At 50.8% G+C, this 26,467-nt stretch overlaps 1 protein-coding gene across 2 annotated transcripts in view; it reads left to right on the forward strand.

Moving 5' to 3' along the window:
* The window catches only part of LOC126281373 (neuroendocrine convertase 1-like), a 435,322-nt gene that overhangs the window by 277,587 nt on the left and 131,268 nt on the right, over positions 1–26,467 (forward strand). For both annotated transcript variants that reach the window (XM_049980291.1, XM_049980290.1), the window contains exons 5-6: positions 3,756–3,902; positions 10,700–10,865. In XM_049980291.1, the coding sequence (XP_049836248.1) occupies positions 3,756–3,902; positions 10,700–10,865 (313 nt within the window). The remainder of the gene's footprint in view (positions 1–3,755; positions 3,903–10,699; positions 10,866–26,467) is intronic.

A 26,467-nucleotide genomic window follows, 5' to 3' on the forward strand; every position in this document is an offset into this window, starting at 1 on the left:
GTGAAATCTCATTCTGACAAGCATCTTATCCGCATGGCTGTAGCGGATCGTGCAGCCATCTCTCGATCCCTGAGTCAACAGATGGGGACGTTTGCAAGACAGCAACCATCTGCACGAACAGTTCGACGACGTTTGCAGCAGCATGGACAGTCAGCCCGCAGACAATGGCTGCGGTTACCCTTGACGCTGCATCACAGACAGGAGCGCCTGCGACGGTGTACTCAACGACGTCCCTGGGTGCACGAATCGCAAAACGTCATTTTTTTTCGGATGAATCCAGGTTCAGTTTACAGCATCATGATGGTCGCAACCGTGTTTGGCGACATAATGGTGAACGCACAATGGGAGCGTGTATTCGTCATCGCCATACTGTCGTATCACCCGGCGTTATGGTATGGGGTGCCATTGGTTACACGTCTCGGTCACCTCTTGTTCGCACTGACGGCACTTTAAACAGTGGACGTTACATTTCAGATGTGTTACGATCGGTCGCGCTATCCTTCATTCGATCGCTACGAAACCCCACATTTCAGAAGGATAATGCACGACCGCATGTTGCAGGTCCTGTACGGGCTTTCTGGATACCGAGAATGTTCGACTGATGCCCTGGCCAGCACATTCTCCAGATCTCTCACCAAGTGGAAACGTCTGGTCAGTGGTGGCTGAGCAACTGGCTCGTCACAATACGCCAGTCACTACTCTTGATGAACTGTGATTCCCATGTTGAAGCTGCATGGGCAGCTTTACCTGTACACGCCATCCAAGCTCTGTTTAACTCAATGGCCAGGCGTATAAAGGCCGTTATTACGGCCAGAGGTGGTTGTTCTGGGAACTGATTTTTCAGGATCTATGCACCCACATTGCGTGAACATGTTATCACATGTCAGTTCTAGTATAATATGTTTGCCCAATGAATACCCTTTTATCGTCTGCATTTTTTCTTGGTGCAGCAGTTTTAATGGCTTGTAGTGTAATTATAAGTTGAACGTAATAAATGCTACAAAGCGTTTAAACCCTTGTCTTTATTTTTGAAACACACAGTAATTTACGAATGATGTTACATGTGTTTTGATAGTTTTGTGAGATCTTTTGAACATTGACAACCCAATGATTTGCTTCGTTGCGTGGACGCAGCTATAAAGTGTGTTTAATGCTACTAAGATGTAATTAGCAATAAGCTGTCACAATAACAGCATGTTGCTTACATGTCCACTCCACCATATACATGAGAGATCAGTTACATACCGTTTATGAATTGGTGTGCTGAGGCCCCAAGTCTGCTACCTCGATCCTCGGTCCGACATATAAACTGCAGGAAAAATATCTGAACACCTCATGCAATGCAGAACTTACCACTAGATGTCACCGGAGGCGTACTAGCCAGTATAATAGGATATGAAGATGGCATCTTTTCTTTCGGACGTATCCGAAAAAGCAGATGTCATCTTCATATCGTTTAAGGCTAACCGGCCGATGACCTTCTTCAGCCGGCCGCGGTGGTCTCGTGGTTCTAGGCGCGCAGTCCGGAACCGTGCGACTGCTACGGTCGCAGGTTCGAATCCTGCCTCGGGCATGGATGTGTGTGATGTCCTTAGGTTAGTTAGGTTTAAGTAGTTCTAAGTTCTAGGGGACTAATGACCACAGCAGTTGAGTCCCATAGTGCTCAGAGCCATTTGAACCATTTGAACCTTCTTCAGTGTCAATGCACACGATTTGCCTGAACTCTTACGGGACTCGGTGAAGTGATGCCGCGAGTAATGGATATAACGACAGGGGCACTACGAGTGTAGTGTGTGAACTATAATTTGAGAATGTGGGTCTCACGCGGAGCCTGCCAGCGATAAATCCCTGCAGTCACACTGTCCTCTGTGCCGTCGGTGGCCGGGTACCATGGTTCGATTCCCGGCGGGGTCAGGGATTTTCTCTGCGTCGTGATGGCTGGGTGTTGTGTACTGTCGTTAGGTTAGTTAGGTTTAAGTAGTTCCAAGTTCTAGGGGACTGATGACCATAGATGTTAAGTCCCATAGTGCTCAGAGCAATTTGAGTCCTCGGTGGCTCAGATGGATAGAGCGTCTGACATGTTAGTAGGAGGTCCTGGGTTCGAGTCCCAGTCGGGGCACACATTTTCAACTGTCCCCGTTGATGTGTATCAACGCCCATCAGCAGATAATGGTATTGATTTAATTGTAATTTCAGTGTAAAAGGAGGTGAGCATTGTTGTGTTGTCAGTAGCGAAGCGTTAAAAGCACATTGGATCAGTGACTCACTGGATGTCATCTGATTAACAGTTCCATCAGAGACATTTCAAATCTTCTAAAGGTGCAAAAGTCGACTGCTGTTGATTTGATTGTGAAGGGGAAACCGGAAGAGCAACGACTGATAAACAAAGACCTGGCAGACATCATGCGCCGAAGGACAGGAACTGTCCAGCACTGCGGAGAGGGGTATTAATTTTTTGGAAATTTGTGGTAAGGTTCTATGGGACCAAACCGCTGAGTTCATCGGTTCCTAGGCTTACACACTACTTAATCTAACTTAAACTAACTTACTCTAAGAACGACACTTACACCCATGACCGAGAGAGTGATGGTTAAAAAGCGCATGGAATCAGCGTAAGGAATCACTTGCGAGTACCGAAGTGCTACCAGACTTCCAGCTAGCAAAATGTTTGTGCATAGGGAATTAAAAAAGAATGTGGTATACTGACAAAGCTGCTCCACGTAAGTTACAAATTTGAGTAGTAATTCAAAATGGTTCATATGGCTCTGAGCACTATGGGACTTCACATCTGAGGTAATCAGTCCCCCAGAATTTAGAAGTACTTATACCTAACTAACCTAATGACATCACACACGTCCGAGGCAGGATTCGAACCTGCGACCGTAGCAGTCGCGAGGTTCCGGACTGAAGCGCCTAGAACCCGGCCAGATTGGCCGTGCGGATGTGTGTGATGTCCTTAGGTTAGTTAGGTTTAAGTAGTTCTACGTTCTATTGGACTGATGACCTCAGCAGTTAAGTCCCATAGTTCTCACAGCCATTTGAACGATTTTTTGAAGCGCCTAGAACCGCACGGCCACCGCAGCCGGCTGTGTAGTAATCCAAAAGACAATGGATGACTGGAAACAAATGATATGAGTACCCAGAGACAGTTCGATGGAGAAGTTTTAGTTTGGAAAATTCCTTGAGAACGTTATCTGTCTTCAGTTGAGGCGCCAAGAGTTAAGTGCGGAGGAGATTGTGTTACGGTAGGGGGGTGTCTTCCAACGTTATGGCGTGGTTCTCTTATTGCGCTGCAAGAAACGCTAAATGCTAAAGGACAAGCTGACTGTTTACAACACTGTGTACTGCATACAGCAAGAGAACAGTGCAGAGTCGGTGGTGACTGTTTCAGCATGAAAATGCCCCATCATAAAGCGGTATTTTTGAGGCAGTGATTTGTGGAGATTAATATTCCTAAATGGGGCTAGCCTACCCAGAGTCCTGATCTAAACCTTTACGATCAGTTAGAACGTGGACATCGCGTCCTGTATCAGTACCTTCTCTGATTTCGTATCTTGAGAAAGACTGAGCTGCCGTTTCTCCACAGACATTCGGACAACCCGCTGAAGTTTTTCCCAGATGAGTTGGACCCGACACAAACGAGAAGGGTGGATACATCCCACACTGTTGTCCAGTAGCAGGTGTCTAGACACTTCTGAAGAGGCAGTGTATTTCGTGGCTTTACGTCAGCACTGACGATCATAATTCTTCCACAGAGGGACACCCGCACGCGGCCAGACCTGCCCAAGCTGGACCTACACGTGCTGCCTGTGTACGCGGCGGGCGTCACCGGCAGGGGGGTCCGCGTTGTCGTGCTGGACGACGGCGTGGAGAGAACGCACGACGATCTGCGCGACAACTACGTGAGTACTCCAACCCACCACCTGCTGCCTGCACGCCGGCTCCTGGTGTTGCGTTGCAACGCACACACCGCGTTATGTGAGTAATGTAGCTCAGTAATCTGTCTTCCGGTGGATGTACAAATATAACAGGCAAAGTCCTCGATCACAAACATTCAAACTTAATCCTGTTTAAGTTTTCATTTAGATCCCTTTGGGTCCCGCATTACGTCTAATACTTTTCTTACATTAGTTACCTCTATCTCTTTCAAATTCTAAAGGTGGCAGAGGTAAAATACAGGGAGCGAAAGGCTATTTACAATTTGTACAGGAACCAGATAGCAGTTATAAGAGTCGAGGGACATGAAAGGGAAGCAATGGATGGGAAGGAAGTGACGTAGGGTTGTAGCCTCTCCCCGATGTTATTCAATCTGTATATTGAGCAAGCAGTGAAGGAAACAAAACAAAATATCGGAGTAGGAATTAAATTCCATGGAGAAGAAACTAAAACTTCGAGGTTCGCCGATGACATTGTAATTCTGTCAGATACAGCAAAGAACTTGGAAGAGCAGTTGAACGGAATGGATAGTGTCTTGAAAGGAGGATATAAGATGAACATCAACAAAAGCAACACGAGGATAATGGAATGTAGTCGAATTATGTCAGGTGATGCTGAGGGAATTAGATTAGGAAATGAGACACTTAAAGTAGTAAAGGAGTTTTGCTATTTGGGGAGCAAAATAACTGATGATGGTCAAAGTAGAGAGGATATAAAATGTAGACTGGCAATGGCAAGGAAGGCGTTTCTGAAGAAGAGAAATTTGTTAATATCGAGTACAGATTTAAGTGTCAGGAAGTCGTTTCTGAAAGTGTTTGTATGGAGTGTAGCCATGTATGGAAGTGAAACATGGACGATAAATAGTTTGGACAGGAAGAGAATAGAAGCTTTCGAAATGTGGTGCTACAGAAGAATGCCGAAGATTAGATGGTTAGATCACGTATCTAATGAGGAGGTATTGAATACAATTGGGGAGAAGACGAGTTTGTGGCACAACTTGACAAGAAGAAGGGATCGGTTGGTAGGACATGTTCTGAGGCATCAAGGGATCACAAATTTAGCATTGGAGGGCTGCGTGGAGGGTAAAAATAGTATAGGGAGACCAAGAGATGAATACATTAAGCAGATTCAGAAGGATGTATGTTGCAGGAAGTACTGGGAGATGAAGAAGCTTGCACAGGATAGAGTAGCATGGAGAGTTGCATCAAATCAGTCTTAGGACTGAAGACAAAAACAACAACAACAACAACAATAACAACAACATGTCGAGCGAGATGATTTATAGCAAAATTATTGTCTTCCTTTTATAAGATTGTTGCGTATTCAGATTGAGATTTTCACTCTGCAGCGGAGTGTGCGTTGATATGAAACTTCCTCTCAGATTGTGTGCCGGACCGCGACTCGAACTCTGGACCTTTGCCTTTCGCGGGCAAGTATTCTACCCAAGCACAAATCACCTACCCCTCCCCCCCCCCCCCCCCCCCTCCTCAAAGTTTTACTTCTGCCACTACCTCGTCTCCTACCTTCCAAACTTTACAGAAGCTCTCCTGCGAACATTGCAGAACTAGCACTCCTGAAAGAAAGAACTACAGAATGTTCTGCAGTTCCGACCTATCATTCTAACTTGGGAAACTTTCTACGCACTGGCAATACGAGGAATTTGTCGGTCGGGATCCACAGCTTATTGAAACCTACCTTCATAGGTTAACCAAAAGTGTAAGACTCAGCACAGACCAACAATGGCTTCTTTTGCGTTTAACTGACACTGATTGACTCGTTGTAACACCATTTATTCTGTATCTGACCTCTCTCCACCAGCATTGACTTCTTAAATGTCATTTATGAACACAGGATAATAACTACTTTCTCCACAATAGTCTCACAAACGGTCTCCTTACACAGTTGAATTTATGCCTCGGTTCTATGCAATGATGTTTTCAATGTACAGTATACTATTGAAATTAATTATTTAAAAAAGGGACTTGAAGCAATACTTAATAAATGAAGAACTGGGGTTGTGAGATGTGTTACGAAATCAGGGGAAGAGTTTCATGATACTGGAGGGTGCCACTGAGGACCAACGTTGTAGGGTAACACAAGGATTACTCGTAGAGTATATATATATAACGTATAAATATGTTGTGTGTAGGTTCTAATGAGGTGAAGCGATTGGTATCACAAGGAAATTGTGACTAGTCGCCTCAAATCAGACTACTTCTGCCGTTCCTCCATCCCATCAAAGAAGTGTAGTGAACAAGATGTAATAACGAATTAGAAACAGAAGTTCCAGTCATTTATTGCATTATCGTCTGGTCATTACATTCACCACACAGGCGAACGATGATTACGATACACTTCTTGTAGTGTGATACCAATGAAACCAATGCAGTGTGTATGCAATAAGTGGTGTAATAAATGGCTATCTAGTTTATACGTTGGTAACTACAATTAAAGTAACAAACGGAAATTTTGCAAGGTTGCGTTTATTTTGCTACAAAACAGTATAAACAATTGATAGTACAGTAGAAACATTGTAAAGGAAATAGAACGTAAACAACTCATCATGCAAAAAGGTAAACAAAAACGTTCTTCGTTTCTTCCAACTTAAAGGATTGGCACGCACATTCCGACAACTGGTTAATGTGCTCGGTACGGGGTGTGACCACCTCTGGCAGGAATACAGGCCTGAAAGCTTTGGCTCAATCTGTGAATGATGTTGTCAGTGTAACGTTGAGACAATAATGCTCATTCTTCCTGCAGATCTGCTCGCATGTCTTGGAGAGTGGTTGGTGGATGCTGACGTTTTGCAACCCGTCTCCCTAGTGCATCTCAGATATGCACTATGGGAGAGCGAGCAGGCCACGCCGTGCGTGCAATATCATCCAAAGAAACATCAACAACCCGGGCTCCATGAGTCAAGCATTATCGTCCATCAGTAGGAAGTCGGGGCTCACAGCGTCTCGCAACAACCGCACATGAGATCACAAGGTCTTGTCACGATACCTGTCACCAGTTAAACCTTGCCGATTCACGCGTACAATTCAACGAAGAGCTGTTCGAGTTGTCGATGTAGTTATTGCCCAAACCACTTGGGATCCTCCTCGATAGTGGTCTTTTTCCATAATGTTTGGGTCCAAAAATCGTGTTCCACGTTCCCTCCACATGTGAATCCGTTGAGAATCATCCTCCAGACCAAATTGGGACTCATCTGTGAAAACAACATTGGTCCCCCGTTCGACCATCAAGCTGGCAAGTTGGCGGCTCCACTCTATACGTGCTCTTCTGTGAAGACAGCAAGGCTCCAACAACAAAGGACACTCTGCTGAAGCCTTCCGCACACCGTTTGCCTAGATACAACCCGTCTAGGGGATGCCAGTCGCAGTGCAGTACCACGGCAGTACCGCCGTGCTCTTACAGCCAAATAACGGTCCACTCTTTCTGATGTCACACGTGGTCGGCCATGTCCTGGTCTCTGGGATACAGTTTCGGTCTCTATAAAATGTCACCTCATCCGAAAAACAAGTGGACGACTCACATTAAGCCATGGGCCTACATCAGTTTGCGACTGTCATGCTACCATTATTCCTATGGCCCTCCACCACAGATAGCCTGGTAGGCGTCTTTTCTGTACCATACTGCACCGTCTGTAATTGTGTACACAGCTGTTGTGGATGCGGGACTACCCGACAAGTATTACCCTTGTTGATGAGTGCCCTGACGCCATGGCTGGCTTGGTTGTCCGTTGATCGGAATGCCTTCATCCCTGCGGAACACGATTGTACTCACATCTGTTGACAGTCTGTACGATTATATCGGTACTTAGATACAGGACGAGGAAACAGCGGTTTGTTGCTTTATTTTTGGACACCAGTGTACATTTTAATTTATAGAGCTGCACGTTCTGCGGCCCCACTGTTTCCACAACGGCAGGTTCCTAGCCGGCTCAGTTTGATTCTTTCGCACTGTGTCGGATCCGGACGAGTCCAGAAATACGGAACTGACCACTAGATATCACGAGAGTCGAAGTCGATAGTATAAAAGAAGGTGGCGAGTGCTGCCAGAAGAGAAGCAGTAGTAGCAGAATGGTTCGATAAGGTGAGCTCAGTGACTTCGAACGTGACTGGTTACTGGATGTCACTTGAGTAACTAACCCATCAAGAGCACTTCAACACTTCTAAAGCTGCCCAAGGCGGCTGTTTGTGATCGCATTGTGAAGTGTAAACGCGAAGGGATACCTGCAGCTACAATGAGACCAGGTAGAACTCATACACTGACGGAAGGTACCGTCGAGCATAGTGGAGGTTGGTTGTTAAAAATCGCATGAAATCAGATAAAGAATCACTCATGAGTTTCAATGTGTCAGTCCAGCTAGAACAATGACTGTGAATAGGTAGTTAAAAAGAATGAGGTACAGTGGTCACGGTAGCACCTCAAACGTCACACATTCCCATAGTCCATGCAAAGCGCTGCTAGAGGTGGTGTAAAGAGTGACACCAACGGAAAGTGGATGACTGAAAATGAGTGATTTTGAGTGATGAATCACCCTGTAGCAAGTGGGAATCCGATTAAAGCGTTTGGCGAATATTTGGAGAACATTGTCCACCCTCATTTGTAGTGTCAACAGTGAATTCAGAGGAGGTTGTGTTAGGGTATGGTTCTTTCACTGCGCTTAAAGGAAACACTAATTTCTGAAGGATATACCACATTTTTCAGTATTGTGTACTGAGGAGAAAATCATAAATCGGTATGCTACGACACCATGCGTTTGTAATGTGTTCCAAAATGCCTCGCATGAAAACGGTATTTTATGGTTTTCATACCACTTGGTCGATTCGTTATAGAGAAGTAGCGTAATGTGTTTTGGATAGTTCTTGGCCTAGACGCCATTGTATATCCAACATAAGGATCGTCTTAGTGCCACTATCTTATAGCATAAGTCAAAGTATGGACATTACACTATCCTGCTTATGCAAATAGGGCAAATCGGTTAGTTCTTTATACATTTGATGTGGCCTGCAATGGTCCTGACGGGACTTATGGAGGCAGCATTGGTTCCTGGGCGTTCCCTCGGAAAACCGCAGAAAGGGTTTCCTCACTATATTTTCGACGTCGTCAGAGGACCAAAACCCATCTGAGGGTTTAAAGATGGAATACACAGCAAATTACTGAATATTTTCGAAAATATTTTCCTAAGATCCCGATCTCGAGCAAACTCGAAAATTTTTTTGGTCACTTTATCCGTTTCCAAGGTACACAGGTTCAAAGTGACAACTACACTTAAAATCTGACATGAGGAGAAATCTAAACAATAAATAACCTCAGAAAATTGCTCAAATTTTAGCTGTATATTCCCCAGCCGTTTCTCTAAGAGAGCTATATCTCCGTTTTCAAAAATCTTTATCCGTAGTCGAGGAACACTCCAAAATTTTGTTCTTTGAGTACCGATACCCAGACGGGGTTCTCCAAGACGGCTATGCGCAGCAAAGGACAGTAATTTTTACGATGTATTCCTAAGGCCCCGATATCGAAGATTTTCATCGTATCTGTATCCGTTTCCGTGGTACGGAGCTTCACTGTTATTCTACTTGTAAAAATAAAATAAGTACGTAGTATCCGGTGTGAGGTCAAAACGTAGTTTATAAAGCGACATAATACTGACAAATATGCTGTAAAGTGTCTCCGTTATCACCTACCATGTAGTACTGAAGCACATGCAAATTTTTTTAGCGTAAAATCGGATATGTCTGCGTTATTTCAAGATCACATAAGTAAACTACCTGCATTTTATTGAGCAATACCAGTCTTTTCATGTGAATTGTGCTCTGCTGTAACATGCAAAAGAAGGAACCAGAGGAATTACGCTTCTATCGGAACACGAAAAATAGGAATATGCTCCTGTATATTTAAAATACTCTAATCGAAAAGTGAGGTTCCAGCTGCCTCATTCTACTTTCCTCAGCACCTTAAAAAATTTTGCCCACAAATATTTGCCCGCGAACATATTCCCGCTGAAAGAAAAGAAGGCAATAGCAGGGGAAAAGGGACAGAGAAGTAATAAATACTGGAAGGTAGTAGACAGTGGTGGTCGATCGAAAGTGACAATGGCAGTGTGAGAAAAAAAGAGGGATGCAGTGACAACGGGACATAATTGAACAGCAACAGATCCTTGGTACCATAAGAGTGAAGGAGACAGTGTCAGGGCGGGAGAAATACGAATAAGAAAGCGGAAGTGGGTGAGAGCCAGGGATAATGAGAGACAGGGTATATGACAATGACGACGAGGAAGAGAGAGGCAGATACAGCGAGAAGACACAGCAGCAGTGGGAAGAAAGAAATTATTTATTAGCAGTAAGAGACTGTAGGTGCGATACAGAAAATAATGACCGAGAGACACAATGAGGTAATGACAATCAGTTGCGCTGCATGACTGAGTTAGAAAGGACAACTTGGAGTGGTTGGGCATCAGTGACCTACAGCTATTGACTAGTGGGTGTGAAATACATTTAGGGGAGCTTGTGGGAATTTGAGGTGAGTTGCGTGTTAAAAAATGCTGGAATATGTTCGCACTCGAAAATTTTTGGGAGAATTTTTAAAGCTGGTGAGGAAGGTGGAATGAGACAGCTGGTATCCCACTTTTTCGTCAGTCTTTTAAATAGATAGGAACATTTTTTTCTGGTAATTATGTCCTGGTGATTCACGTCTTCGCTGTGATCGAGTAGGGAGACCGCTACTGGTCATTAAAATTGTCGGTGTAATATTTCAGGATCCGAACATAAGCTTCGATGCCAACGACGACGACCCCGACCCGACGCCACGCTACGACCCGTCGGGCTCCAACGCGCACGGCACGCGCTGCGCCGGCGAGATCGCCATGGCTGCCAACAACGGCAAGTGCGGTGTCGGCGTCGCCTTCAACGCCCGCATCGGAGGTGAGTGGCTTCCACTTCTTTAAAAATTCCAAATTCAAATTCAGAATTGCGGTTCAAGTCAACAAGTCCCCTTCATACACATGCAATTCCTTTGAGCCTATCCATACCACACCATACTGGCCATCTGCTGAAACAGGCACAAGGTACCGGTGAAAACGTCCGATACCTTGCACTTAGAAACTTTGCTGTCTCCATCATAGACACAACAGAAACATTCCACCGAGGAAGACGCCTCACTAAAATGAAATTAAAAGGAGTTCAAAATAAAACCGTAATACATAATGGTAGGACATGTCTAAATTAAGCTTTCCAGTATTGTCCTGCAGTTTGCTTTATTGTGACTATGAAACACGGATTGAAATACTTCGTGGTTCCACCGAGGCCCTGTGTTACTCAAATAAAATGATTCATTGGTCACTGTTGATGCACATTATCTGACCACAGGAATATTATCAGATCTAATGTACAAATGGAACATTTTTTTCTGGTATTTCGTCACACATTTGCCATTTCGTTTTTGTAATGTGTAACTAGAGCCAGTCAAAACAACTATTGCTCACCACGTAATTCATTCGACGCTCAGTGTGAACAGTAAGCGTCGGTTTGTTTCTCACACAAACAACAGATTTTTAATCGGAATTTTACGTGCCCATTCGATAGAACTGTCCGAAATTAGTCTAGCGGAGCTCTGACGGCAAAGGAGTATCGTACACTGGTTGCAGACCACCTTCATGACGATAATGTTTCCCGAGAGCAGTGGCAGTTTTCATGAAGATAATGCGCCACGTCACAAGGCTAGGAATGTAATGGAGTGGTTCGAGGAACACAGTGGCGAGTTGTAATTGATGTGCTGGCTCACCACCTCACCAGACCTGAAACCGATCGAACACATCTGGGAAATAACTGGACGTGGCGTCAGAGCTCATCGCCAGTTTCCCCGGAATTTACGGGAATTAGGTCACTTGTGTGTGCAGATGTAATAACAGGACGTACCCTCTGCTATACACTTCACATTGGTGTGCTGAAATTCCCGTTACCGATTTCTTGTACTTGTAGAGGGAATAAGTGCTGAATATTTTGAATAGGAACCTATATCCAGAAACGTCATCCAACGATGCAACGGAAAGCGCTGAAGTCTGTAAATGTGACTATACGCAGAGTGATTCCTCGATGATGTTACAAACTTTCTAGGATTATGGAGACGAGTAAATGAAGCAATTTGAAGTCTGGGTCCCTGGTTCGGAAACGAACGAGTCGAAAGTTACAAGCAAAAAACGTTCTGAAACCTCTGGCTCTGGAATACATGTACCGCTACTGTTGTTGCTAAGTGTGTAGAGGCGGTAACCAAAACACGCTCTGTAGTATAGTTCGATGACGTTCCCGGACATGGGTTGCTATTCAAAATGTTATGAACTCACACTATTCTACAATTTCGAGAATGACCGAAAACACCCCACATGCTTCCCGTCCAGTACTAAATTGGCGATCCCTTGATGTTTCAGAATGTGTCCTACCGACCGATACCATCTTTTGGTTAGGTTGTACCACGAACTTCTCTTCTGCCCAATTCTGTTCAGTACCTCCTCATTAGTTAGGTGATCTACCCGTCTCATCCTCAGCACTCTTCTATTATACCAAATTTTGAAAAGCTTTTATTCTCTTCTTGTCTAAACTATTTATCATCCATGTTTCACTTACATACATGGCTACACTCCATAGAAATACTTTCAGAAAGGACTTCCTCACACTTGAATCTATACTCGACGACCACAAATTTCTCTTCTTTAGAAACGCTTATCTTGCCATTGCCAGTCTGCATTTTATATCCTCCCTGCTTCCCAAGTAGCAAAACTCGTCTACTACATTAAGTGTCTCATTTCCTAATTCAATTCCCTCCGAATCACCGGAATTAGTTCGACTATATTTCATTATCCCCGTTTTGCTTTTTTAGATGTTCATCGTATATCCTCCTTTCAAGTAATGTCCATTCCGTTCAGCTGCTTTTCCAACTCATTTGCTGTCTCTGCCAAAATTGCAATGTCATCGGCAAACCTCAAAGTCTTTATTTCCTTTCCCTTGACTTTAATTCCTACTCCAAATTTTTCTTTTGTTTTCTTTACTGCTTGCTGTGTATACAGACAGAATAACATCGGGGATAGGCTATAACCCTGTCTCACTACCTTTGCAACCACTCCTTCCTTTTCGTGACTGTCGACTCTTACAACTGCCGTCTGGTTTCTGTACAAATTGTAAAGAGCATTTCGCTCCCTGTATTTTACCCCTGACGTATTCATAATTTGAAAAAAAGTATTCCAGTCAATGTAGATGTAGAAGGAGAAGATTTTTTCTGTGTGATATTTTCTGTAGTATTTGAAATAAATTGTTGTGTGCATGAGTCCACTGTCGCAGGTAAATACGTTAAATCTTGAAATTTATACCAGATGGGAAGCTAAAGCTTTTTTTCACCTGTCATTTCGGCGTCAGTGTCTTGTAGTTACTACGCCAGGATAGCTGCGAAGTGCTTGGTATGCGTAGTCCCCTCGTGCCGGGCCCCTGGCCATGTCAGGCGGGCCCGTGTCCACTGAGGAGAAGCTCGCGGAGCAGCCTTCGCGACTCTCCGAATCTTATTTCGGCGTTAGTGTCTTGTAGTTACTACCCCAGGATAGCTGGGAAGTGCTTGGTGTGCGTAGTCCCCTCGTGCCGGGCCCCTGGCCATGTCAGGCGGACCCGTGTCCACTGAGGAGAAGCTCGCGGACCGGCCTTCGCGACTCTCCGAATCTTATTTCGGCGTTAGTGTCTTGTAGTTACTACCCCAGGATAGCTGGGAAGTGCTTGGTATGCGTAGTCCCCTCGTGCCGGGCCCCTGGCCATGTCAGGCGGGCCCGTGTCCACTGAGGAGAAGCTCGCGGAGCAGCCTTCGCGACTCTCCGAATCTTATTTCGGCGTTAGTGTCTTGTAGTTACTACGCCAGGATAGCTGCGAAGTGCTTGGTGTGCGTAGTCCCCTCGTGCCGGGCCCCTGGCCATGTCAGGTGGACCCGTGTCCACTGAGGAGAAGCTCGCGGAGCAGCCTTCGCGACTCTCCGAATCTTATTTCGGCGTTAGTGTCTTGTAGTTACTACCCCAGGATAGCTGGGAAGTGCTTGGTGTGCGTAGTCCCCTCGTGCCGGGCCCCTGGCCATGTCAGGCAGACCCGTGTCCACTGAGGAGAAGCACGCAGAGCAGCCTTCGCGACTCTCCGAATCTTATTTCGGCGTTAGTGTCTTGTAGTTACTACCCCAGGATAGCTGGGAAGTGCTTGGTATGCGTAGTCCCCTCGTGCCGGGCCCCTGGCCATGTCAGGCGGACCCGTGTCCACTGAGGAGAAGCACGCAGAGCAGCCTTCGCGACTCTCCGAATCTTATTTCGGCGTTAGTGTCTTGTAGTTACTACCCCAGGATAGCTGGGAAGTGCTTGGTGTGCGTAGTCCCCTCGTGCCGGGCCCCTGGCCATGTCAGGCGGGCCCGTGTCCACTGAGGAGAAGCTCGCGGAGCAGCCTTCGCGACTCTCCGAATCTTATTTCGGCGTTAGTGTCTTGTAGTTACTACCCCAGGATAGCTGGGAAGTGCTTGGTGTGCGTAGTCCCCTCGTGCCGGGCCCCTGGCCATGTCAGGCGGACCCGTGTCCACTGAGGAGAAGCTCGCAGAGCAGCCTTCGCGACTCTCCGAATCTTATTTCGGCGTTAGTGTCTTGTAGTTACTACGCCAGGATAGCTGCGAAGTGCTTGGTGTGCGTAGTCCCCTCGTGCCGGGCCCCTGGCCATGTCAGGCGGACCCGTGTCCACTGAGGAGAAGCTCGCGGAGCAGCCTTCGCGACTCTCCGAATCTTATTTCGGCGTTAGTGTCTTGTAGTTACTACCCCAGGATAGCTGGGAAGTGCTTGGTGTACGTAGTCCCCTCGTGCCGGGCCCCTGGCCATGTCAGGCGGACCCGTGTCCACTGAGGAGAAGCTCGCGGAGCAGCCTTCGCGACTCTCCGAATCTTATTTCGGCGTTAGTGTCTTGTAGTTACTACCCCAGGATAGCTGGGAAGTGCTTGGTGTGCGTAGTCCCCTCGTGCCGGGCCCCTGGCCATGTCAGGCGGACCCGTGTCCACTGAGGAGAAGCTCGCGGAGCAGACTTTGCGACTCTCCGAATCTTATTTCGGCGTTAGTGTCTTGTAGTTACTACCCCAGGATAGCTGGGAAGTGCTTGGTGTGCGTAGTCCCATCGTGCCGGGCCCCTGGCCATGTCAGGCGGACCCGTGTCCACTGAGGAGAAGATCGCGGAGCAGACTTCGCGACTCTCCGAATCTTATTTCGGCGTTAGTGTCTTGTAGTTACTACACCAGGATAGCTGGGAAGTGCTTGGTGTGCGTAGTCCCCTCATGCCGGGCCCCTGGCCATGTCAGGCGGACCCGTGTCCACTGAGGAGAAGCTCGCGGAGCAGCCTTCGCGACTCTCCGAATCTTATTTCGGCGTTAGTGTCTTGTAGTTACTACCCGAGAATAGCTGGGAAGTGCTTGGTGTGCGTAGTCCCCTCATGCCGGGCCCCTGGCCATGTCAGGCGGACCCGTGTCCACTGAGGAGAAGCTCGCGGAGCAGCCTTCGCGACTCTCCGAATCTTATTTCGGCATTAGTGTCTTGTAGTTACTACCCCAGGCTAGCTGGGAAGTGCTTGGTGTGCGTAGTCCCCTCGTGCCGGGCCCCTGGCCATGTCAGGCGGACCCGTGTCCACTGAGGAGAAGCTCGCGGAGCAGCCTTCGCGACTCTCCGAATCTTATTTCGGCATTAGTGTCTTGTAGTTACTACCCCAGGATAGCTGGGAAGTGCTTGGTGAGCGTAGTCCCCTCGTGCCGGGCCCCTGGCCATGTCAGGCGGACCCGTGTCCACTGAGGAGAAGCTCGCGGAGCAGCCTTCGCGACTCTCCGAATCTTATTTCGGCGTTAGTGTCTTGTAGTTACTACCCCAGGATAGCTGGGAAGTGCTTGGTGTGCATAGTCCCCTCGTGCCGGGCTCCTGGCCATGTCAGGCGGACCCGTGTCCACTGAGCAGAAGCTCGCGGAGCAGCCTTCGCGACTCTCCGAATCTTATTTCGGCTTTAGTGTCTTGTAGTTACTACCCCAGGATAGCTGGGAAGTGCTTGGTGTGCGTAGTCCCCTCGTGCCGTGCCTCTGGCCATGTCAGGCGGACCCGTGTCCACTGAGGAGAAGCTCGCGGAGCAGACTTCGCGACTCTCCGAATCTTATTTCGGCGTTAGTGTCTTGTAGTTACTACCCCAGGATAGCTGGGAAGTGCTTGGTGTGCGTAGTCCCCTCGTGCCGGGCCCCTGGCCATGTCAGGCGGACCCGTGTCCACTGATGAGAAGCTCGCGGAGCAGCCTTCGCGACTCTCCGAATCTTATTTCGGCGTTAGTGTCTTGTAGTTACTACCCCAGGATAGCTGGGAAGTGCTTGGTGTGCGTAGTCCCCTCGTGCCGGGCCCCTGGCCATGTCAGGCGGGCCCGTGTCCACTGAGGAGAAGCTCGCGGAGCAGCCTTCGCGACTCTCCGAATCTTATTTCGGCGTTAGTGTCTTGTAGTTACTACCCCAGGATAGCTGGGAAGTGCTTGGTGTGCGTAGTCCCCTCGTGCCGGGCCCCTGGCCATGTCAGGCGGACCCGTGTCCACTGAGGAGAAGCTCGCGGAGCAGCCTTCGCGACTCTCCGAATCTTATTTCGGCGTTAGTGTCTTGTAGTTACTACGCCAGGATAGCTGCGAAGTGCTTGGTGTGCGTAGTCCCCTCGTGCCGGGCCCCTGGCCATGTCAGGCGGACCCGTGTCCACTGAGGAGAAGCTCGCGGAGCAGACTTTGCGACTCTCCGAATCTTATTTCGGCGTTAGTGTCTTGTAGTTACTACCCCAGGATAGCTGGGAAGTGCTTGGTGTGCGTAGTCCCATCGTGCCGGGCCCCTGGCCATGTCAGGCGGACCCGTGTCCACTGAGGAGAAGATCGCGGAGCAGACTTCGCGACTCTCCGAATCTTATTTCGGCGTTAGTGTCTTGTAGTTACTACCCCAGGATAGCTGGGAAGTGCTTGGTGTGCGTAGTCCCCTCATGCCGGGCCCCTGGCCATGTCAGGCGGACCCGTGTCCACTGAGGAGAAGCTCGCGGAGCAGCCTTCGCGACTCTCCGAATCTTATTTCGGCGTTAGTGTCTTGTAGTTACTACCCGAGAATAGCTGGGAAGTGCTTGGTGTGCGTAGTCCCCTCATGCCGGGCCCCTGGCCATGTCAGGCGGACCCGTGTCCACTGAGGAGAAGCTCGCGGAGCAGCCTTCGCGACTCTCCGAATCTTATTTCGGCATTAGTGTCTTGTAGTTACTACCCCAGGCTAGCTGGGAAGTGCTTGGTGTGCGTAGTCCCCTCGTACCGGGCCCCTGGCCATGTCAGGCGGACCCGTGTCCACTGAGGAGAAGCTCGCGGAGCAGCCTTCGCGACTCTCCGAATCTTATTTCGGCGTTAGTGTCTTGTAGTTACTACCACAGGATAGCTGGGAAGTGCTTGGTGTGCGTAGTCCCCTCGTGCCGGGCCCCTGGCCATGTCAGGCGGACCCGTGTCCACTGAGGAGAAGCTCGCGGAGCAGCCTTCGCGACTCTCCGAATCTTATTTCGGCATTAGTGTCTTGTAGTTACTACCCCAGGATAGCTGGGAAGTGCTTGGTGAGCGTAGTCCCCTCGTGCCGGGCCCCTGGCCATGTCAGGCGGACCCGTGTCCACTGAGGAGAAGCTCGCGGAGCAGCCTTCGCGACTCTCCGAATCTTATTTCGGCGTTAGTGTCTTGTAGTTACTACCCCAGGATAGCTGGGAAGTGCTTGGTGTGCATAGTCCCCTCGTGCCGGGCTCCTGGCCATGTCAGGCGGACCCGTGTCCACTGAGCAGAAGCTCGCGGAGCAGCCTTCGCGACTCTCCGAATCTTATTTCGGCTTTAGTGTCTTGTAGTTACTACCCCAGGATAGCTGGGAAGTGCTTGGTGTGCGTAGTCCCCTCGTGCCGGGCCTCTGGCCATGTCAGGCGGACCCGTGTCCACTGAGGAGAAGCTCGCGGAGCAGACTTCGCGACTCTCCGAATCTTATTTCGGCGTTAGTGTCTTGTAGTTACTACCCCAGGATAGCTGGGAAGTGCTTGGTGTGCGTAGTCCCCTCGTGCCGGGCCCCTGGCCATGTCAGGCGGACCCGTGTCCACTGATGAGAAGCTCGCGGAGCAGCCTTCGCGACTCTCCGAATCTTATTTTGGCGTTAGTGTCTTGTAGTTACTACCCCAGGATAGCTGGGAAGTGCTTGGTGTGCGTAGTCCCCTCGTGCCGGGCCCCTGGCCATGTCAGGCGGACCCGTGTCCACTGAGGAGAAGCTCGCGGAGCAGCCTTCGCGACTCTCCGAATCTTATTTCGGCGTTACTGTCTTGTAGTTACTACCCCAGGATAGCTGGGAAGTGCTTGGTGTGCGTAGTCCCTTCGTGCCGGGCCCCTGGCCATGTCAGGCGGACCCGTGTCCACTGAGGAGAAGTTCGCGGAGCAGCTTTCGCGACTCTCCGAATCTTATTTCGGCGTTAGTGTCTTGTAGTTACTACCCCAGGACAGCTGGGAAGTGCTTGGTGTGCGTAGTCCCCTCGTGCCGGGCCCCTGGCCATGTCAGGGGGGCCCGTGTCCACTGAGGAGAAGCTCGCGGAGCAGCCTTCGTGACTCTCCGAATCTTATTTCGGCGTTAGTGTCTTGTAGTTACTACCCGAGAATAGCTGGGAAGTGCTTGGTGTGCGTAGTCCCCTCATGCCGGGCCCCTGGCCATGTCAGGCGGACCCGTGTCCACTGAGGAGAAGCTCGCGGAGCAGCCTTCGCGACTCTCCGAATCTTATTTCGGCGTTAGTGTCTTGTAGTTACTACCCGAGAATAGCTGGGAAGTGCTTGGTGTGCGTAGTCCCCTCATGCCGGGCCCCTGGCCATGTCAGGCGGACCCGTGTCCACTGAGGAGAAGCTCGCGGAGCAGCCTTCGCGACTCTCCGAATCTTATTTCGGCGTTACTGTCTTGTAGTTACTACCCCAGGCTAGCTGGGAAGTGCTTGGTGTGTGTAGTCCCCTCGTACCGGGCCCCTGGCCATGTCAGGCGGACCCGTGTCCACTGAGGAGAAGTTCGCGGAGCAGCTTTCGCGACTCTCCGAATCTTATTTCGGCGTTAGTGTCTTGTAGTTACTACCCCAGGATAGCTGGGAAGTGCTTGGTGTGCGTAGTCCCCTCGTGCCGGGCCCCTGGCCATGTCAGGCGGACCCGTGTCCACTGAGGAGAAGCTCGCGGAGCAGCCTTCGCGACTCTCCGAATCTTATTTCGGCGTTAGTGTCTTGTAGTTACTACGCCAGGATAGCTGCGAAGTGCTTGGTGTGCGTAGTCCCCTCGTGCCGGGCCCCTGGCCATGTCAGGCGGACCCGTGTCCACTGAGGAGAAGCTCGCGGAGCAGCCTTCGCGACTCTCCGAATCTTATTTCGGCGTTAGTGTCTTGTAGTTACTACCCCAGGATAGATGGGAAGTGCTTGGTGTACGTAGTCCCCTCGTGCCGGGCCCCTGGCCATGTCAGGCGGACCCGTGTCCACTGAGGAGAAGCTCGCGGAGCAGCCTTCGCGACTCTCCGAATCTTATTTCGGCGTTAGTGTCTTGTAGTTACTACCCCAGGATAGCTGGGAAGTGCTTGGTGTGCGTAGTCCCCTCGTGCCGGGCCCCTGGCCATGTCAGGCGGACCCGTGTCCACTGAGGAGAAGCTCGCGGAGCAGACTTTGCGACTCTCCGAATCTTATTTCGGCGTTAGTGTCTTGTAGTTACTACCCCAGGATAGCTGGGAAGTGCTTGGTGTGCGTAGTCCCATCGTGCCGGGCCCCTGGCCATGTCAGGCGGACCCGTGTCCACTGAGGAGAAGATCGCGGAGCAGACTTCGCGACTCTCCGAATCTTATTTCGGCGTTAGTGTCTTGTAGTTACTACCCCAGGATAGCTGGGAAGTGCTTGGTGTGCGTAGTCCCCTCATGCCGGGCCCCTGGCCATGTCAGGCGGACCCGTGTCCACTGAGGAGAAGCTCGCGGAGCAGCCTTCGCGACTCTCCGAATCTTATTTCGGCGTTAGTGTCTTGTAGTTACTATCCGAGAATAGCTGGGAAGTGCTTGGTGTGCGTAGTCCCCTCATGCCGGGCCCCTGGCCATGTCAGGCGGACCCGTGTCCACTGAGGAGAAGCTCGCGGAGCAGCCTTCGCGACTCTCCGAATCTTATTTCGGCATTAGTGTCTTGTAGTTACTACCCCAGGCTAGCTGGGAAGTGCTTGGTGTGCGTAGTCCCCTCGTACCGGGCCCCTGGCCATGTCAGGCGGACCCGTGTCCACTGAGGAGAAGCTCGCGGAGCAGACTTCGCGACTCTCCGAATCTTATTTCGGCGTTAGTGTCTTGTAGTTACTACCCCAGGATAGCTGGGAAGTGCTTGGTGTGCGTAGTCCCCTCGTGCCGGGCCCCTGGCCATGTCAGGCGGACCCGTGTCCACTGAGGAGAAGCTCGCGGAGCAGCCTTCGCGACTCTCCGAATCTTATTTCGGCATTAGTGTCTTGTAGTTACTACCCCAGGATAGCTGGGAAGTGCTTGGTGAGCGTAGTCCCCTCGTGCCGGGCCCCTGGCCATGTCAGGCGGAACCGTGTCCACTGAGGAGAAGCTCGCGGAGCAGCCTTCGCGACTCTCCGAATCTTATTTCGGCGTTAGTGTCTTGTAGTTACTACCCCAGGATAGCTGGGAAGTGCTTGGTGTGCATAGTCCCCTCGTGCCGGGCTCCTGGCCATGTCAGGCGGACCCGTGTCCACTGAGCAGAAGCTCGCGGAGCAGCCTTCGCGACTCTCCGAATCTTATTTCGGCTTTAGTGTCTTGTAGTTACTACCCCAGGATAGCTGGGAAGTGCTTGGTGTGCGTAGTCCCCTCGTGCCGGGCCTCTGGCCATGTCAGGCGGACCCGTGTCCACTGAGGAGAAGCTCGCGGAGCAGACTTCGCGACTCTCCGAATCTTATTTCGGCGTTAGTGTCTTGTAGTTACTACCCCAGGATAGCTGGGAAGTGCTTGGTGTGCGTAGTCCCCTCGTGCCGGGCCCCTGGCCATGTCAGGCGGACCCGTGTCCACTGATGAGAAGCTCGCGGAGCAGCCTTCGCGACTCTCCGAATCTTATTTTGGCGTTAGTGTCTTGTAGTTACTACCCCAGGATAGCTGGGAAGTGCTTGGTGTGCGTAGTCCCCTCGTGCCGGGCCCCTGGCCATGTCAGGCGGACCCGTGTCCACTGAGGAGAAGCTCGCGGAGCAGCCTTCGCGACTCTCCGAATCTTATTTCGGCGTTACTGTCTTGTAGTTACTACCCCAGGATAGCTGGGAAGTGCTTGGTGTGCGTAGTCCCCTCGTGCCGGGCCCCTGGCCATGTCAGGCGGACCCGTGTCCACTGAGGAGAAGTTCGCGGAGCAGCTTTCGCGACTCTCCGAATCTTATTTCGGCGTTAGTGTCTTGTAGTTACTACCCCAGGACAGCTGGGAAGTGCTTGGTGTGCGTAGTCCCCTCGTGCCGGGCCCCTGGCCATGTCAGGGGGGCCCGTGTCCACTGAGGAGAAGCTCGCGGAGCAGCCTTCGTGACTCTCTGAATCTTATTTCGGCGTTAGTGTCTTGTAGTTACTACCCGAGAATAGCTGGGAAGTGCTTGGTGTGCGTAGTCCCCTCATGCCGGGCCCCTGGCCATGTCAGGCGGACCCGTGTCCACTGAGGAGAAGCTCGCGGAGCAGCCTTCGCGACTCTCCGAATCTTATTTCGGCGTTACTGTCTTGTAGTTACTACCCCAGGCTAGCTGGGAAGTGCTTGGTGTGTGTAGTCCCCTCGTACCGGGCCCCTGGCCATGTCAGGCGGACCCGTGTCCACTGAGGAGAAGCTCGCGGAGCAGCCTTCGCGACTCTCCGAATCTTATTTCGGCGTTAGTGTCTTGTAGTTACTACCCCAGGATAGATGGGAAGTGCTTGGTGTGCGTAGTCCCCTCGTGCCGGGCCCCTGGCCATGTCAGGCGGACCCGTGTCCACTGAGGAGAAGCTCGCGGAGCAGCCTTCGCGACTCTCCGAATTTTATTTCGGCGTTAGTGTCTTGTAGTTACTACCCCAGGATAGCTGGGAAGTGCTTGGTGTGCGTAGTCCCCTCGTGCCGGGCCCCTGGCCATGTCAGGCGGGCCCGTGTCCACTGAGGACAAGCTCGCGGAGCAGCCTTCGCGACTCTCCGAATCTTATTTCGGCGTTAGTGTCTTGTAGTTACTACCCCAGGATAGCTGGGAAGTGCTTGGTGTGCGTAGTCCCCTCGTGCCGGGCCCCTGGCCATGTCAGGCGGACCCGTGTCCACTGAGGAGAAGCTCGCGGAGCAGCCTTCGCGACTCTCCGAATCTTATTTCGGCATTAGTGTCTTGTAGTTACTACCCCAGGATAGCTGGGAAGTGCTTGGTGTGCGTAGTCCCCTCGTGCCGGGCCCCTGGCCATGTCAGGCGGGCTCGTGTCCACTGAGGAGAAGCTCGCGGAGCAGCCTTCGCGACTCTCCGAATCTTATTTCGGCATTAGTGTCTTGTAGTTACTACCCCAGGATAGCTGGGAAGTGCTTGGTGTGCGTAGTCCCCTCGTGCCGGGCCCCTGGCCATGTCAGGCGGACCCGTGTCCACTGAGGAGAAGCTCGCGGAGCAGCCTTCGCGACTCTCCGAATCTTGCACCGCCGCCCTTTGAGGAGAACCGCGTCGGAAACGCTGCTCGCTCGTCCCGGCCTCCCGTCGGGCACAATGCTCCGCCCACCTCGCAACGCGCGAAGGATCGCTTGAATCGCGTCAACCGCCACAAATCGCCGGTGGAGACTGTCCACCGTCGCCGTCGTCGTCCGACGATTCACGTGACCGCCTAGTAATTGATCTTTCTTGTAGTGAGGCGGCGAACACATCGGCTCTGTCTGAACACCACCCGGCTGTACCAGCACCTCTTTCTATGCTGTCCCGCCACCGTGGCGAGTCTTCTGGGCACCCTGACCCAGTCAGAAAGTCCTCCGTCGCTCCACACGCCCCTCCGCCCACGCGGGCTGTGGTGGCAGCGGATCGTGTTCCGATACCCCCCTGCTGGGCGACGCCGCACCGAATAGTCCTGTGGATGAGGGAATGGCTCATGCTCCCGACCCTCCTTCTCAAGACATCACGTCGAGACCTCTGAAGAAAGAGAAGGTACCCCCCATTGTGGTATATAACTTCACTAATTATACGAAACTGAACACTGAGCTCCAGCGGCTCATTGACGGCCAATTGAGAGCCGTTTACCAAAAAGATCATGTGAAATACCTGCTTGACAGTAGGGGCGCCAATCCACCATTCTCGATTTCGTAAAATCAAAGGCGATGCCTTACCTTACCCACCAGACGTCGGGTAATCGCCGCACCAAAATCGTCATCAAGGACTTGCCACCAGAGGTTACGGCAGAGGAGGTCAAGGAGGAACTGCTTCGACTCGATTTCGAAGATCCTTTGCTCCACCAGTATAGCAATAGGAATCCTGAGACCAGGGCATTGACCTCTGCCCTACCCATGTCGTCTCCCTTTCCCGGAGGGAGGACATAGAGCGGATTTATCAAATTCGATATCTTCTGTACACGAAAGTCCGGATTGAATCGTACGAGTCGGCCGCGGTGGTCTCGTGGTTCTAGGCGCGCAGTCCGGAACCGTGCGACTGCTACTGTCGCAGGTTCGAATCCTGCCTCGGGCATGGATGTGTGTGATGTCCTTAGGTTAGTTAGGTTTAAGTAGTTCTAAGTTCTAGGGGACGAATGACCACAGCAGTTGAGTCCCATAGTGCTCAGAGCCATTTGAACCATTTTTGAATCGTACGAGGGCCGCAACGGGCCAGCCATCTGTCGCAAATGCCAACGTTTACGACATACTGGGAATTACTGCTCCCTGCCGTTGCAGTGTGTTAAGTGTGCTGGCCCACATTTAGTGGAGAACTGCACACTCCCTGCTTTCGAGAAACCTACCTGTGCCAGATGTTTGGGAACGACGCACGATCCCCACCACATGGCATCCTGGAGGGGGTGCCCTGTTTACCAGAAGGCACTGAAGTCGTCTCGTCCGTCCAAAAAGAAACCAAGAACAAATCGACCTCCCCCACCGCCACGAGACATGACCAACTATCCTGTTTTGGGGGGTCAGCCTGGTGCGCTGTCCTCAGCAGCCTCTCTGGTACCAGCCACTCAGGCACCAGATGGTTCAGTGGCTCCTGCGCCCCTTACTGCCCAGACTTCCACGACATCCTTTGTTGCTGCAGCCCGGTCTCCTCCTCATTATCCGTCTTCCATGACTGCTCCCACTGCTCACCAACTACACAAGCCAGCTGCAGCCCACTCCAGTCCATCTGTGGCTCTATCTCAGCCCTCTATCCCTATCCCCACTCTGCCTACTATTACACCTGCACCGGCGCGCCTTAGGGGCAAGCAGACCACCTGGGACCCTTCCCCAGTGGTGAAGACTGATGCGTCCTTTCGGGCGCACATGCGCGAAAGCCTCCAGGTCATCTCCTTTTTTACGAAACCCCACATCTAGGCTGTTATTTGTGACACTGCACCAAAAAAATCGTCAGTCCAAGGTCATCGCCCTAGTGGAAGGCTTAGTCAAATATTGCCGTAATGGACCTCCACACCACCACCAGCCCTCTCAGGATCTTGTCACATGCATTTTTAATGGCAATGGCATAAAGCGTATGAAGACGGAATTGAACACCTTCCTCCATGACTATCGTGTGGATGTTTTACTGGTCACAGAAACACACCTCAAACCGGCAGACGATTTCCGCCTTCGCAACATGGTGTGTTACCGCTCTGACCGCCTCGACTGCCGTGGTGGAGTTACAGCTGTATTCCTCAACAAATCTCTTGTCCATACCCAAGAGACTCTCCAGCCAATGGAACACATAGAGGCCACAGCGGTTACCATGTCCACACGCCTTGCTGCCATAACCTTTGCAGCAGCGTATTTGAGCCCAAACAAGCCACTGCTGGAAGCAGACCTCCGCACATTGTCATCCTTCGACAGGCTCATCATTGGGGCAGATCTCAATGCCAAGCACCCAGCTTGGCATTCTCCCGTGTCTAACCTCAAAGGCCGGCTCCTCCTTGACCTGGAGGATACTTAAGCACTATTAGTCTATGGCCCCCACGAACCTACCCATATCCCAGTCCCCACTAACTGCCAGTCAGACGTTCTGGATGTGGCCATCTTCAAAAACATCACCACTCAGTTTTCACTGGAAGTTCTCCACGAGCTGGCCTCTGACCATGAGCCAGTACTCTTGCACCTCACCAATGCTGCACTTTCATTTGATGTTCGTTCCATTGCGACCCTCACCAACTGGGACAAGTTTGCCAGGGTTCTTAATAACACCACTCGACACGACCTGGATTTGACAACACCAGCCAGTATAGTCCGTGCTGTGGATTACCTTATCGCCAAAATACAGAAAGCAGTGAAACTCTCCACTTCCACTGCACCTTGAAATTTAACACCCCTGGACGACTTGCCCTCTGTGTTACGAGAGCTGAAGTTGCAAAAGAACCATTACCGCTGGAGGTGGAATCAGTTTCGTGACCCTCAGGACAAACGCCAAATGAGACGCCCCCAACGCGAATTCAGCCACCGTCTCGCCGAATGGAGGTCTTAACAGTGGGAGGATTGGATGTCCACTTTCCTACTCCACCAAAAATCTGACTGGGCTGTCATTCGCACCCTGCGGCGTTCTATGCCAGCGACTGCCCATCCTATTCGTACAGCACTGGGCTTGCCGTATGATACACACCAAGTTGAGGAAACGCTGGCAGATGCGTTCAAGGCCCAAAACCCCCCTCTGCTCCAGGACCTTTCTCCGAACGAACTACAGGAAGAACATGAAGTCCTGACAGCTGTTGCTGCTCTCCGCAACCGCCGACCCCAGTCTGCTCCCCTTCTTACGTCCATGGCAGGAATTCAGCGCATCCTTTGACGGAAACGTGGCTGGTCGGCCCCTGGATTGGATGGAATTTTAAATGAACATCTTTGCCACCTTCCCCTCACACCACTCATCTTGTTCACCGAGATTTTAAACTGTTGTTTCACGTACGGCCTTCCTCCCCCCCCCCCCCCAGTGGAAACAAGCCAAGCTGATTGCGATCCCCAAGAGGTTCAAAGATCCTACAGTCCCCACCAACAACAGGCCCATCAGCCTCCTAAATACTATGGCGAAGGTCCTTGAATCTGTGATCCTTCACCGACTTTCCCAACCTCTTGCGGCAGCTGGGACGATCCGTCCTGAACAGGTTGGATTCACTTCGCACTTCTCTGCTTAACTTCAGGTCCTACGGATCAATGAACACATCAGCAAAGGCTTCAACACTGCCAAGTCAACATCTGCCGTTTTTCTGGTCTTGCAAAACGCCTACGACAAGATCTGGCAAGACAACCTCGTACACAAGATGCTGACACAGACCCCTATGCCGGATATTTATGTCAAGATCGTGGATGACTTCCTTCGTGGTA

This window comes from Schistocerca gregaria, chromosome 7, assembly GCF_023897955.1.
Source record: "Schistocerca gregaria isolate iqSchGreg1 chromosome 7, iqSchGreg1.2, whole genome shotgun sequence".
Classification (NCBI taxonomy): Eukaryota; Metazoa; Arthropoda; class Insecta; order Orthoptera; family Acrididae; genus Schistocerca; species Schistocerca gregaria.